Source organism: Ctenocephalides felis, unplaced genomic scaffold (assembly GCF_003426905.1).
Source record: "Ctenocephalides felis isolate EL2017-DRISC unplaced genomic scaffold, ASM342690v1 CF-g0.4_SCAFFOLD_03571, whole genome shotgun sequence".
In the NCBI taxonomy this organism is placed as follows: Eukaryota; Metazoa; Arthropoda; class Insecta; order Siphonaptera; family Pulicidae; genus Ctenocephalides; species Ctenocephalides felis.
In genome coordinates, this window is record NW_020539725.1 from 8216962 (window position 1) to 8234139 (window position 17178).

A 17178-nucleotide genomic window follows, 5' to 3' on the forward strand; every position below is an offset into this window, starting at 1 on the left:
CAATATTTTTTTTTTATTGAAATAGCTCTTAATTATCTGTTTACCTTCTGGTGTTCTCGTTTCTACATGTTTAGCATATCTTCCCAGTTACCAAACCCATAATGTTCAACAGCATCCAAAAGCCACATAATTTCCATGTTTGACCAAGCGCCTTTGCCTCGGAAAACATTTAATGTTGGTTCCTAAAAAAAACATTATTATTTAAAATCAAGTCAAAATAAATTTCTTATAAATTTTACTATATTTACCATAAGCTGATAGTCGTGATCATTTTTATGCGGACCGATCTCCGCTCCAGCGGCAAAACACTGTAAAAGAAATATTATGAAATGTAATTTTTGAATTTCGCGCTGTGTTTAAAGTGACATACACACCTGCAAGCAGAGTTCGATATCTTGACATATGGCACAGTGAACTCGAACACCCGATTTTCATCTTCGCAATAAGTACAAGAAATCTTCTGATTTAAATCTGTCAACAAAATTAATGTTTATGAAAATAATCATTGGCATAAGGCATATACAAAAACGAAAGGTACATACCCGCCATCTTTGATTGAGAATGTTATGTGGCTACCATTACAGAAGAGGGCATTTCCTTTAATTCATTGCAAATTTTGAATAGCCCTTGAAATTTATCGTCATATATATATATCCCTCTCGTCCACAATGATCATAGCATGTTCACCATATTATAAGTTACCTTCCGTTTAGAAAAAAGACGTTTATGTTAATTTTTATTTTTCACTCTTAATGAGAACATAGTTACACCGCCATTATGGTTTTTACTATTATCATTCTAACTCGTGACTGGCAACACACAAGTTTTTCAAATTGTTTTATTTTTATTTATGTTTCACAAATTTGAATTATTTATGCAGCTACTATGTAAATGACACCTATGCTTTATAAATTTTGAGTTTCTGAAATCATACATACATTTAAAGAGAACACGTTTTACTTAGTCTGGTAACACTAAAGTAAATGTGGTTGAAATCGTTCAAATGCTGAAAACTGAAAATGTACATGTTTAGAATTTGGGAACAATCAGGAAAATAACATAACCCCTAGACAATTACTTTTTACTACTCCAGTTAAAATAGTCGCAAACCTTCATAATCATATAAATATTTTAATTTCAGTCTCGCACACTGAGCAACATCATCTAAAACTTACAATTCTAAACAAATTCATTGTAATGTTATATAATTCTTTACTATCAATGAATTACTTTTTTTATTGAAATACTATTTTATTTAATCACATAATTAAAATAAACACATTTGCATTGTTTACAATGATGCATAGTTGTGAATGTTATATGTGGAATATTTAACAAAGAAATCATTTTGATAATTTACAATTTGTATTAAGTTAAAAATATACTTATAATATATTATTTACATTAGTTTTGAATATTTTTTATGAATAACATTCAATTGAGCTATAAATCATGCCAGAATTATTTGACAAAATAAAAACCAGAGAAATTTGAAATAAAAGAATAAAATAAATCTATTACATTATCACAAAACATTATTTGACATTGATTGTTAAATTTTGCATCTCTAAATATTCTCTTTATTTTTGGGTCATCTAATAATATTGTGATAATGTATCATAATAAACCACTATTTTGAACAAAAAAAATTACATGGGTAAATATAAAATGAAATAAATCATATCTTACATTTAAAATATGCACAAATATAAATAGAAAAAAAATCTATTATATGCTATCACATAATTCATACTTTATGTGCACCTTACGATAACTGCTTATAATTATTTATATATATGTAAAAAAAAACTTTACAAACCATCTATAAATCAATATTCTTAATTTTTAAAAATTTAGTCATTTGTAAGATTAAGAACCAAGTTTAGGATTCCTATCACACATTAATTTTGTTCATTCTGCATTAGAAATATTTCTTTCACAACTCAAAAATGAATTTATATCACTTCCATCAGCAATTGTTGATTTGGCATTATTACCTATTTTCTCTTCAACATTTATGCTCTCAATATTCTGGTTCATCTCTTCTAAACCAATAACGCATTCTAGTTTCTTTAAAGCTTGTTCAGTAGCATCTGCAATGTTAGAATGCTTGTTACCAATAATAGTATCAGTTTCCAAACCAGTAGTCCTATTGTTTAAAATTGATTCATTAATTTCTAATGTCATTGAGTTTTCATGAACGCCTAAAATTTTATTATTCAAATGGCTATCAACTGCCCCCATGTTAGATCGAATATTTGTTTCCATTTGCACAATATCTTTATTGTGATTATTGATTTCACTTAATACTGTTTCTGGTTCAGTATCATTTGACGGATATGCCTCAATATTATTATAATCGTCACCAGTATTAACATTAATTATACCTTGGTCATCATTTTTTTCTTTCTGATTAGTGGAATCATCCTTGTCTATTGTTTGTACCTGGTTTCCAACCTCATTATCAGAAGTAACTTCACTAATAATCCCAACATCACTTGTTACACTATTGACATTTGAAGTATCATCTTGCATGTCAATATTAGTATTGTCATCATGAGTAATAACCGCATTGTTTGACTGTTCAGTTGTGTCAGATATTATGCTGTTATCACCAGCATGTTCCAGATTTTCACTATTATGAAGTTCTATTTGTTCATTTGCAATATCTTCAGGAATTTCTGAAACTTGTTCTTGTTCTTTAAGTGTTTGCTCTTTAACGTTTGAGATGGCATTTACCAATATGTTACAAGTAGTTTCTTCATTCGTTGATTTTTGTGATTCAGGCTCTATTTCACTTAACTGTGTAACATTATCTTCAGATGAAATCTTATCAGCTTGAATGGTATCATTTGTATTTTCAATGGCTGGGTTTTCTGAAGGTGGTTTTGACATCTCATTATCTTGAACTGCAGCATTTTGTTGCGAGTTTTCATTTTTAGGTAGCTCATTCTCAACACAAATTAGTTCACTCTTTCTACTCTCTGTAGATGGCTTATCTCCAACTGAATTTATAGTTGTTGGTTGTGGATCTGATATAATTTTACAATCATCATCATCAGAGTCTGAGTCAATTGTTTGAATTACATTAGGATCTATATTGGGTGTCTTGATTATTTGTCTCACTTTTGGTTTCACTTTAAAGACATTTGTACTCTTATGAAACTTGAATTTAGCAACTGATACAATAGAATCCATATTTAGTTTTCTGTCAGTCTCAAACTTTTTAAAAATATCTTTGAATTCCTCTCGATTCTGCTGACCGATTTCAGCAGCTGAAAGCTTTTTGCGAGGTGGGTCAGCTTTAATGATTGAAGATGCTGACTGCAAATTTGTTCCTTCTGAAGATTGGCCTTCGAGAGACTTGCACAAAGTATCAGTCCATTCTGATAGATGAGTGTTAAGCTCAGATTGATTACTTTTTAATTTACCAATTAATGCAGATATGAAAAATGAAAGCTGCACGTGCATATTTTTTACTTCATCATAACTGCAATTTTGAACTTTTTGAGCTTTAGTCTGCAAATCAAGCAACTGTGATACAAAATTGTACGCAATTACCAGACAGCTCTGTGTATTTGCATGAAACCATTCAGGTAATTTTCTTAGTTTCATAGCATTTATAGAAGGGTTTTCTTTTAATTTTTTTTGAAGCAATGATGATAAAGTTTGATCATTTGGTTTATTCTTTGCATTATTATCTGTTGCGTTTGCAGCTGAACGGACATATGTCTTTGTGATATTTTTATTTACTTGCATGTATTTTGAATTACGATTGTTTTGTGCTGGCAAGTTCTTTACTTGAGTAACACTCATAGCATTACCATAGCAGTTTGTTTAACAGGAGTAGGAACTGTATTATTAGCAGCATTCATTGCTGGATTGAGGATCAGAGGTGACAGAGGTGGTGGATTAACTGCAGACCTGCGTTGTACAGGTACCAAATTATATCTTAAGTTAGCATTATACATGGCTCCAGTATTTGGAATGACTAAATTTGTTTGGCCAGCATGTAGAACATTCCCTTTCATTGGCATTGGGTTATCATTTATCCCCACACTTGGTCCAGGCATGGGACATAATAATAGCCTATTTTGAGCTATTGCTGGAAACATAGGCTGATCAGGAGATTGCATCAGAGATTCTGGAGGCCGGACAGAAATTCTTGGCTTCTTTATTGCAGGTTCCTCAGAACCATTCATATGCGACATTGGTTCAGATTCCATCTCAGTATTTACTGGATCATCAGGATCATCTTCCAAGCAACTGAAAATATCAGGAGTGCAGACCACTTCATGCTCCTCCTCAGTGTCCATTTTAAATCCAACTGTCGTTTTTGGAGCACTTTTACGTTTAGGTATTAATGTTTGGACAATATCTGTTTTACTATACTTAAATTTCTTTTTCTGGATTTACACTCAGATGTATCAATTTGTTGCATGCACTTCTTACTTTGCAACATAAAGAATGGTCAATGAAAGATTGTTGTTTTCGATGACTAGATGGGTCTAAATTTTCACATGCTCTGCAAATAAAAAAAAAAAACAATAAATGATAGCTAACTAATATATTGATAATAAATGAATATTTAGCATTAAAAATAAATGAAAGTTTTCTAATATTAGAATTAAATATAAATATTAAATAATATTATTTTTTAGCTACTCACATTTTCTCCAATCTTACATAATTAGAAAGAGCCCAACATCGAGCCTGAATCATCCACATAGGTTTTGAATCGCATCGAAAGCAAGCCCACTCATCACTGTCATCAATTATTTTATAGTAGACCTTGTAAAGTTCCTTTTTATGCATGGTTTGCAGAATACAGTTGGACATTTTGAGCAACAATAAACCTATGATAAAATAAGCTATTATACATTTTACCTAATATTTCTAAAATTTCAATTTTTATGGTATACTGTTAAAATAATAGTTATTTTTGTGATGATCGTCACAAGATCATATTTGGGCTGGCATTTAAAGAGTACTCATCGTAATAACTATTGTCTTAATCGTTCCTTCCTTATTAATTACTTGTAATAAAAGTATTCCAAAATGTACACAAAAAAATTACATCAAAAATATTTTGCTATTTAATTTGTTATTTCAATCATTCACAGTTCTATCTGAAAAAAGTGTTAATATTCTACTGAATAAGACAATGAAACAAAATAAATCTGGTGAGTAATGGGATTTTAAATAAAACTAATTATTTGATGTTTAACTGCTCTTTTCATATTGCATTTTTTCTTTTATAAAATGTAATAGAGAATGAAAATAATATAGTGTGCTTAAAAAAACCAGTTTGAATCAGCAAACACACAAACCCAGACAAAAGAAATTAATTAGTTTACAAACTCATGATGAGTAAATCAAAATAAACCAATTCATATTATATACTTTCACAAATTCTCATTGTAAAAAGAATTTCATGCTACCTTTGTGGGGTATTTTTTCCTCACCTGGCCTCCTTGTCCACACCACCTGCAATGCAACTCACTTCCATCATCACCTCTCTCAAAAACTCCAGAATTATAGAAAGTTAAACAGGGACCACACAAAAGCACTTGTAAATGGGGATGGACAAAAACATTTCCTAAAATATAATGACATTATTGTGGAAAATCAGTTAGTATTAAAAATGATAAATAAACAGCATACCTAAAGTGTTTGATCCCAAATGAACATCACAAGAAGTACAATGTAACCTTTCCGTTTTAACGTTTCGAATATCTTGATATATACTCAAAAAAAAATCTTTTTGCTCCTGACTTAAAGATGGATCGAATTCTAACTCTTCTGCAATTAAACATACGTTTTGACATTGATAGTTCTGAATCTATCTTGAATCTAAATCTTGTATGTTCTAAAACATACCTTTGACATCTGCTAAAGCGATTAACGGGATTTCATTATTGCCCTCCATTTGAGGTTATTATAGGTATACTTGGACACAGTTATTGCGCTAAAATTAATAATAAAGAACTCAACTACTCATTTGATGCTTTATGTTTTATAACATTTTATAACATCTCAACGCATAACACTTTTGCATGTTCCATCTAACCACTAACGCGAACAACAATAGTTATACAAACAATTGATTGCCACCATCTTAGATTTTGAAAGCACAAACTGAACATTGATGTATTCAGGTGTAACGTCAATATTTATAATTTATTATTGAAAATGAATTATTAGTTATTATTAAATAAATTATTTAAAATGTCAATCATATAACTAAAGTAAACCAGTTTATTTGTTTCATTAATTATTTTAAATAACTTTTTATTGCCGATATCCACTGTGCGTCGTATTGCCTGATGTTAAGATAAAAGAAAAAATAGTAAAGCATCAGACACCCATCATGACGTGAGATTAAAAAATCGCGCGAATAGCAATACTTACAAACCGCGCATAAACTAAATTTTTGCTGTTAATATACCGTTAATATATATGTTTTAATCATTACCATAGAAATAAATGGTTTCATCAAAGAAACAAAAACATAATTTGTAAAAACGACTTCAAACTTTTTATATATTATTATTGAGGTTATAATTTTTAATAAAATCCCATGTCATTAAAATGTTATAATCATTTCATTTCATTCTTTACATATTATGTATTCATATATATAACGTCACATTATTTGATTTTATTTTTTACATATTTATGAAGGACTTAAAAAAATACTACTTAGTAATAATTACATTAAATAATACATTTTATTTGAATCTCTACTGAATATAAATAAATGATACAACCAATTGTTTATAACATATGGTGATTACTTCTCATGAAACTGTACAAATGATAATCTAAATTAACAATTCTATTCTGAGAAACTAAATGCTCTTTGGCTAACACCTGTTATTTTGGATCCATTCATATATAAAACCATTAATAAATATAGTTTCATTAACACTTCTATGATAAACTCAAATCAAGCTCTAGTCACATAGAACATCTGATACAATTTTTTCCATTTCAACATCTGTATCTGTTGCTTCAGTTGTTAGTACGTCTTGCACAAGGTCAGGCTGAGCGGACAAAGATGAATGGTATGCAACACCAGATGTCCAAGGGTCTGTTTGCTGATTTGGATTTAATGTATTTAGTAACTGTCGAAGTTGAGGTGCTGTTGGAGTTGTTGGCGATGTGTCAGCACTGAATGGCGGCTGGTCTAATTCGCACATTCCTTCGGGCACAGGAAGTTTAGACAATTCCTCTCTTAGTAACTTATAATAGCGCTGAAAAATTGAACAAAAATTAATCAAATGTTGTTTTAGTTTACCAAACTAAAATCATTACTAGACCTTTATATAATGAATAACTTTGTAGTTTAGAGAATTGAATAAAATGAACAGTTTGTGGTCACAAATATTAATTAAAAATATCTAATATCTAATTGCAATAGTATCTGGTATATATGACAAATATATGATGATAAAAATCATGAGGTATATGGATTTAATTTCTTGCATTATAAGCAAACACTAAAAAGAGAATAACCATGATTTTAGAATTTCAATAAGTGAAAGAATAAAATATGAAGACTTTCTAATATTTCATTTTAAACTATGAATATATATATTTTTAAATCGATACTAAAGCGTGTTGGCAAGCTCCATCAACAGTTTGCGTATTAAATCAGAATTGTAAAATAATGGAATACTAAAAAGTCTACTAAAAAAAAATTCTTCAAAATAGGGGCAATTGTGGTATATTTTCTAATTTTATTATATATATATATATATATATATATATATATATATATGCGCATAGAGAAAGATACTTTATTCAAATTCAAGATGTACAATTTAAGTCCATACAATTATTATTTTTATCACAATATTATAATATAACTAAAATAATATAAATTATATTTATGAACAACTCTAGGATTAACCTAATTAATAATTAAGTTAGATTAAAAAAAAATCATTAATTGAATAGATCGATCAATCTATAAGATGTTTTTTAAAGACAGCGTTGAAACCATTCCTGCTTTTACTCTTCCACTCATTGGGAAGTTTGTTGTAGATCCCGACACCTAGCTTGTTCCTTTGCGAGGATTTCAGCTTCAGTTTTGGATGTACAACAGCATTCCTGTTCCGCGTGTCATGGACGTCACTCCTCAGGACATGGTTTGTTCTGTCTGCATGGAGGGCAATCGCCTGCTGGTAACAGTTAGTATTCTAAATTTAGTAAACAAGGGTCTGCCTTACAGCCTTCTTCTGTAAGTCCATTATCTTGGAGGTAGGCATCTAGTGTCCCCATACCAATATTCCATATGAGAACACAGAGTGAAACATGGCAAAGTAAGCCCTCTCTGGCGCATTCCTCATTTATAATGTATCTTACTCTTCTGATGGCATATATTGATTTTGAGAGCTTAGTGCATATCGAATCTATGTGCTTCGCCCAGGTTAGCAGACTGTGTATAGTGAGACCCAAATATTTATTTTTCCCTCCATGCAGCTCCCTATGTCTCCTACTCGAAGTAAGTTAATATGGACTGTTTTTCTATTGTTCAGTACAATTTTGTTGGCTAAAAACCAATTTTCAACTTGCTTGTGAGCATACTGAATTTTTTCGTTCATATTTGCTAAGTTCTCGTCCGCAACCGCCAATGCTATATTATCTGCAAGCTGCGTTGTATGGCAGCTGATGTTCGGTGATAGATCATTCACAAATATGATAAAAAGAAGTGGCCCAAGAATACTCCCTTGGGCAACCCCTGCGTTTAATCTTGCTATATCCCTTCGTTTATTGTTCCATTCAACAAACTGATACCTGTTACTTAGGTATGATTGCATAAGTTAAAGGGCTACGCCTCTAAACCCATAATATTCTAATTTCCTGAAAAATATATCCAAAAGCTTTGCTGAGATCGTAAAATAGTGCACCACAGTGTTTATGATCTTCCAGTGTGAATTTGATATAAAGTTCAAAAAGTCTGGCACAGCATCCATTGTGTTAATTTTCTTTTTAAATCCAAATTGAGTTTTTACAAAATATTTATTAACATCGTAGAAACTTGTAATTCTCAATGCTAACAGCATTTCTGTAATTTTCGAAAATATTGGCAGTATGACTATCGGTTTGTAGTTTGCTGCTGATTGACGATTTCCTGATTTATATAATGGTACTACTCTTGCCAGCTTCAAATCCTCTGGAATGACTCCTGTGGAAAAAATATCATGTGCACAACGGTCCAGCATTGTACTGTGCGACAGATTTTACCATTTTTATATTAATGCCAAAAGCATCAAACGACGTTTTATTTTTCAAGCGTTTAATCATTGTATTAATGTCCTCTGGGGTAGTTGGATTTAAAAATATACTTTGGCCCTTCACAAATACCTTTGTCAAATAGACGTTCGCTGCAATTTCTGGCTGGGGCAGATTTTTTACTACATTTATGGCTACATTTTTGAAAAAAATAATATAGTCTTCAATACTGAGTGCCTCAGGACTTATGCTACCTGTAAAATTTTCACCAGTTTATTATGATTCAAATTGTGATATTTTTGTTATCAGAATGTATGATGTCTTTTATATTCGTTTGTTTTTTTTTCATACTCCATCTTTTGGATGTATTGCTTTTTCAGATTTTCATAAAAAGCTTTATAATCGGCCCTTTTTGTTTGTTTAAATGCGTCATATGTTAAGTCGGCCATTTTCTTCAATTTCAGGACTTCTAGAGACTGCGCTGGTTTCCATTTTTGTTTGATCGATACTCGTTTATATATATAAGACTGCAAGGGAATGCATTTCAAGCTATCTTCTCAAATATAACTAAAAAGTTATCGAAATAGTTACCGAAAGTTTCCAGTCTACTTGGCCAATTTGATTAACAAAGTTGTCCATGTAGAGACCACCGATCTTTCTTACAGTGCGGAATGTACTTTCATTAGGGTCAACTCTCAAACGAATAAGCAGAGCTTCATGATCCAAGATTGCCGCTGCAAAGGTATCTACTGAAAGATTAATTTCATCGACGTTTGTAAATGCGTTATCAATGAAAGTTCCTGAAGTAAGACTAATATGAGTGGGTTTCATTAAGTAATGCTGTAGCCCAAACATAGACATTAAATTGATCAACGCATTTGTTCCATTTGATTTTTCAATAAGGTTAACATTAAAATCGCCGCATAGGATGATGTTTGTTTTTAAGTCAAAATTATCATATATAATCAGTAAAGTCTCCTCAACTTTCTGCAAGAATGTGTCAAGAGTCGCATTGGGTCTCAGTCTCACATCGATATTACAACAGTTTTTAATTGTTTTATGTAGCATGCGGCCATTTCGCACGTCAGCTCATCGGAATGTGATGTTATGTAATTTAATTCCAAACATTCTATCTCTTTCTGACAGTAAATAGCAACACCTCCGTGCAATGCTCACAACATAGACAAATAATGTTTATTTTATTGTCATGGACGACCATTGTTAATGCCTCTGTTTTATTGGATAAACATTGAATACTCAAGGACATTATGTTGATCCAGTTTGACAATTTTTCTTTGCTTTTTCTCCTAGATTGAATAAAAAACGGTCCACAAAGACTCTTTTTGGCCAAACATCCGAAGATTTTATTTTTTCCAATTCGCTCTCCGCAATGGAGACCTTGAAAGAGGCATAATGTTTCGGGATGTTTTGATGCCATTTCTCACATTCAATATTTTTGAAGTTTTTTTCATTTAAGTAATATTCCGTCGAAGTTTCCGGTGCCAGGCAAAACATGCAGGAAGGCTTTCCTCACTACTCCCGCGAGAGTAGTGGTCACATTTGTTCCTTCGATAGCTTTGTTCTTACGCTTCGGCGACTTCTTTTTCTGGGCCAAAGTCCAATTTCCATCGTCATTTGCTTTAATTGATTGTTCAGCTTGGGTCGATTTAGTAGGTAATTTCGTGTTGGCAACCGCATCTCGGAATGTTTCAGTTCTACGCTTGTCTAATTCCTTCGAAGCAGTAGCTAATGCGACACTCACCTGTTCCTTTAAGACCTTATTAGCATTGGCACTGTTTTATTGGTAGATTTATATTTAGGCTTCTTGGGTGCTGCTTTCTCAGTATTACTATCAATACTGGTTGAAGCTGACTAAACCTCTTTTTTCTTTTCATTTGGCTTTAATAATTGAAGCATCTTAATTTTTTCTTTAAGCTGCTGAATTATGTATTCCTTGTCTTTTATTATTGTCATCTAATCATCTATTGTCGTATTTTTGCCGATGATTGTTTGCTTTAAATTGTTTATAGTATTTTTGTCACTTGACACTTCACTGCTCACGTCACAGCACTGTATCAAAATTCCAATAATGAATTTGAAACCTTTTCTTGTTGCACAACTCACATGGTAAATTTTGCCACAGTTCTTACAAACACCGAACTTGCAGATGGTTTTGTTTCGCAGCAGTTGTAGGATTTTTTGAAATCCGATTCCCGAGATAGGTAATTGTGTCAGAGACACGGTTCAACGGTTGACGAACGTGCGATATATATATATATATATATATATATATATATATATGTATAGATATATATATATATATATATATATATATACTAGATAACCCGACAGACGTTGTCCTATACCCACATCTACGTTTTTTTAATATCCTATACTAATATTTATACCGTTCAGTTAAAAGTAATCATTATTGGTTTTCGAATTACTATTTACACCAATATATGAGTGATGTTGAATGTAGAACTGTTTCAAATAAAATGATTATTCTCAATTCCCACAGTTAACACTTCAATTATCCATTTAACAAATATTAAAAAATGTTCAATAAAATTGTATATTAAAGATTATACACTGCGATTTATAGAACAAATTTATTTCCAATAGCTCAATTTATTTTATTGCATTTAAGGGTTATATAGTATAGCCCCTGTATATGTGGATGTATAAATGAATGATTTTTTGTTTATTCACGACTAAAACATTGATTTTCCAAATTTATCACACAAAACTCATCATCTGCCTTTGTGATGTATTTATTGTCAAAGCATAGATACACGTGTTGAAAATTGAAACCTTTTAAAAAGTATAACAAATTCAGAAAAAAATAATATATAGCATGCGCGGTAAAGGTACAATATCACCTTGGATTTTTCTACCCAAAATAATTATTTCAATGATGTTGCCTATAATTTTTATAATTTCGTACCATATTTTAACTGGCTTTTAGTATTTAAATATCTAAATATCATTTTTCTCACTAATAATTCAATATACATTATTACTTAAGTTCATATATGAAGTGAATTAATTTGTCAAATCCTGTTCACATGTGCTCTATTCAACCTACGATCAACAAAATTATTGCAGTAAATGGAGAGGAAAAAAGCGTGTGCTCTGTGAATTTTTTTTACTGTGCTCCAATTTACTTGATATTTTTGAAATAGGCTAATCTTTATCTTAAATTCAGAAATGAAAACAATCTGTTAACAATTCCAATAAATTTTCAGAGAATTGTTTTTTATCTATTTGGAACCATTTGAGCCCCTGGGAGCAAGGAAATTCGAAAATGACCATTTTAAGGACCACCATAATATATATATATATATATATATATATAAATTTATATATATATATATATATATAAATTTATATATAAAATTAATTTTAAAAAATTAGAAATACTTGATATTTTATTGTTAAATTAATTGAAATTTTGATATCACGGTTATTGTCTTTTTAGTGTTTGCTTATAATACAAGAGCAATCAGAACTACTACTATGTGTTCTACGAGCTGCGAACATCGCTTATTACTAAGACGTTTGTGTGGCAATCCATTGAGAGGTATTGCAGCAATGCCGGATTAAGGACTATTTTTATTTGAAAACATATTGCTATTAGCAATGTGCCAAGTGATTCGGATCATTCAAATCAAAATAATAGATAACATAAATATAAAAAATAAATCATGGATTAAATCATGCGAGCCATCCGATTTTAATACGCTTAAATGTATCACCGAACTCCAATAATAGTAATTTATGTTTACAATCTCTTAGTCTAAGAGCCAGTGAACTATTTGACTAACCTGTTTTCACAAAGTTAGAAATTTTGTTAATGATATTTTATTATCGACCCATTAAGAAAGTACCAGTCTGGCAGTCATTCCGCGATTGCGTCATCATCCCTTCAACTTGTGAAAATGTAAAAAAAAATTTTAGGGTGTATTCTTTTAACTGTTCAGAAAGCATATGTAACAAGCCAGACCATTCTGACGATTGCAAGGGTCTGCCAGACGAGTACATAATAGTCACGACGCACAAGGGTGTGGGCGCATTGCCATACATAATCGACCAATACCCTTGTATTTTAATAATTTATATGCCATTTTGAAAACATCCGATATACCAAACTTCAACTTTGTATCTCACTTTATAGCCGAGATATCATTGAAAATATGCCAAAGTGGCCCCTTTTTCTCAATTTTTGGCGTAACCATAAAAGATATAAAAAAAAAAATTACGTGATTCTACTCATATTGGCTTAGACCACATAATGTATAGTAATATATGCTAAATAATCCTTTATTATTAGCTAAAAAGAATAAAATATTTTTTAATTAATGTTTTCGGATAGCGCGTTTTGTTTACTTTATTATTAGCGTTATTCAAAAACCTATTGTTTTCTCTTTTAGTACTGCATATATTCTTCAAATCAAATTTGAAGAACACATTGAAAAATTGAACAAACCAGAACCAGTACACCCGCGCGTAACGCTAATAGTAGCTCGCATGGAATTCGTTCGGTCGGAAAGCAGTGCGCGATGCGTTACGCGCGGGTATACAAACTAGTTCCTAGTTTTTTCTCCTATTTATAGATTCTTTGTAAAATTTTAATTCCCATAGTTACCTAGTTTATATAATTTTTTAAATTTTTTACCTTATAGATCCACTGATGATGACATCAAATTGTATGTCGAAACGTTTGGAATTAAAGATTATTTTATAAATCTTTGCTTTCTGTTCGATGTATCGCCATTAAGAACTTATATATATATATATATATATATATATATATATATATATACATATATATATATATATATATATATATAGAGTTATATAATATAGAGTTTGAAAAAGGGGCCACTATGGCATATTTTCAATGATATCTCGGCCATAAAGTGAGATACAAAGTTGAAGTTTGGTATACCGGTTCTTTTTTTCTAGCGCTCCCCCCCATTAATTTTAACTGTTTTAAGAGTTTATTTATATTGTTTTTAGTAGTAATTTATGTCCACAAGCTTCACTTTAACAAGTATATTGGCAAAGTTAACCCCTTAACATTTACAATTTAGATTCAAAAATGTCGGGCCAAAGTTGTTCAAGCTGGCGCGGCGTTTGTGACTATTTTCCCTTATAGTGTGCGGTTTATCACAAAAATAAAAATAATTTTGTGTTTTATAGTTTCGTATGATTAAATATTTTGCAATACTTGCGTTTAGCATACCGGGCCATGCCCGAAAGCGTAATTTTTGCCTCTGGCCCTAATATCGTACGCGGGCTATGCCCGTAATATTCACTTTTGGCCTAGTAATCGCTCGCGGTCTCTGCTCGTCATTTTAAGTTAAGGGGTTAAACCCTTTTTATCATAAATTTTCATCACATTCACTAAAAATACTTCAATGTGACTTTTTTCACTCAAATTATATTTGTATGATTCGAGTTGGTCCAAGTAGGTTTTTTCTTGTTTTCTTTTTCTGCTGCATAATATTAAAAATGCTATAAACAGTTATTTTTAAAATCGCAGAATATCTAATGTATATAATCAAATAAAAAACTTAGTTGTTCGTAACCATTCAATTCATTGCAATGCAATTTATCAATAATTCTGTCTTTTAAGTAATAAATCAATCATGAATAAATCAAGTAATAAATCAGGCTTATATTATGAATCTGATAAACCTGTTCACCATATAGTAATTTTTACATAATTCTATGCTGATTTGTTATATCACAACATGGCGCTATTTGGAAAATTGTTCAGTGGCAATGTATAGTTGTATAATTTTCATACGTAAATAAGTAAGGGTAGGAGATTCAAAACAAACTACATACCTTTAGTGTTACTGCATTTAATGAAGCCACTCTTCCCGTTCTCCTTTCAGTACTTTGAGATTCTAATTCTGATATCCACCCTTCAACCTGAATTGCTATTTCATGCCTTTTCATCCAAAAGTGTGTTTGAATAACATCTTTGAAACATGCACAAGGTTGCCTTAATTGCTCAAGCATTGCCCATCGAACACAAGCTTGGTATATGTTGGCATTATATTCACGAGAACTATTTGCGCCGCTAGGGGTACCGCGGCATCTCTCATAACCTGGTTCATTGAAGTATGGTTCCGGAACAAGGATTAAAGATTGTATTGATACTAGTACCTGAAAATGAAAATGCAGTCAAATTTTAATCAATTCAATATTAAATACAAACAGCAAACAAAAATATTAAACTTAAATTGCTTTAATGAATGTCAAATGATCAATATGTCGCAAAAAAAAAAAATTAATTCAACAAAAAGAACTTATTACAACAAACTTATCATAACAAATGATTATTAAAAAAAATGTATACTCACTCCTAATATATTTAAAGAGTTTGATTATTTTTGTATTTCTATTTTGAAACATTAATCATCTTTTTTAATATATTTTGAACATAAGTATAACAAAAAGGTAGGAGAAATGCAAATCTTAGCTTTATCATATATTAGGTTGCATCACTAAATGTATTCATGCTGTGTACATATCAATACAAATTACCTGTAAGAAACTTGATGTTTGTGAATTCCATTTTTCTTCAGGTCTCCCATGCCATGTGTTGAGCACAGACAGACAGACTTTTCCATCGTTATAAAGATTGGGATTAAAACGAACACTTTGTCTACCAGTGGTTTCTAAATGCACATGCATAGGACTAGCAGGATAATCCGGTGGGAAAAAGACATCAAATTCGAAACAGCCATTGGCATATGGAGTCTCAGCTGGTCCAGTTATTAAAACCTAGAATAATCACATACTGAATACTCTATTTTACCTTTAATTTGATGAAATATTATGAAATTAGTTATTTTATTCACTTTCATAACATCTAAACGATCAGTATCACAGCGAACAAAAACAGAACTACTATAAGATAATGGTAAACTTGTTGACAAAGTAACTGCTTCTTGAGCCAAACGTTTAACTCTCCCAGGATGACAACATCTGAAGCCCATAGCTCGAACACTATTTTCATAATGATAGGGGACTGTAAATCGAAAACCAGTTCCGCCAGACATTGATCCAGTATTTTCCACCATCATTTCGTAAGTATCTGTGAATCATAAATAGTTAAATCACATATTTATTAAGTTGTTAGCATATTTTAAATAATAAAATACTCAAATTTTTACGGGATAAATATACAGTAATATTTTAGAATAGATTAGTTAATATAAAGTCTACTACAAATATTTTGTTAAATTTATGTAGAATCTTATGGATTTCAAATATATTATGCCATTAGAATGTCATTCATATCATATCAAATAAGATACAGTTTTGTATAAAAAAATTACTGATATTTAATATGTATATATGTATGTATATATATATATATATATATGTATATATATATATATATATATATATATATATAATAATATAATCTATATATATATATATATATATATATTGAATGGTAGAGTCTTGGATTTGTGTATATTTTGTAGAGTTTCGAACAAGAATCCAAAAATAATACAAAATAAAAAACAAGAAAAGTTTTTAAAAAAAACAATTTCTTTATTTAATTATTTGTTTATTGTCGACGTTTCGGAACTAGGTCGAAAGTTGCTTTTTTAGAAGGTTATTCGCGGAGAGTTGTCTCATTCTCATAAATGTTTCTAACAGTGTCAACATTAGATCAGATCACAACCTATTACATGATTCATATTTAAATTTTTTACACTTTTTGACAAACAATTAATATCGACTTCCTTTTAAGATCAACAATTTAAGTATTCACACCCTAACATATAAAAACACACACATACAATCTCACATCTCTCGTTCAAGTGTTTACACGTGTTACAAAGGACACACCAGTTTCAATTAGTTAATTTTCGAAAGCCAATCGAACAACATCCAGAGAACAATATT

The 17178-nt window shown here is 30.6% G+C and overlaps 1 protein-coding gene across 1 annotated transcript in view; it reads right to left on the reverse strand.

Moving 5' to 3' along the window:
* Positions 1 to 6795: 6795 nt before the first annotated feature.
* Positions 6796 to 17178, reverse strand: part of LOC113385265 (baculoviral IAP repeat-containing protein 6-like) — a 61610-nt gene continuing 51227 nt past the window's right edge. The window contains exons 57-60 of the mRNA XM_026623103.1: positions 16119 to 16354; positions 15802 to 16041; positions 15097 to 15420; positions 6796 to 7256 (exon numbers count right to left, since the gene is read on the reverse strand). Coding sequence (XP_026478888.1) covers positions 6957 to 7256; positions 15097 to 15420; positions 15802 to 16041; positions 16119 to 16354 — 1100 coding nt within the window. The 3' untranslated portion in view covers positions 6796 to 6956. The remainder of the gene's footprint in view (positions 7257 to 15096; positions 15421 to 15801; positions 16042 to 16118; positions 16355 to 17178) is intronic.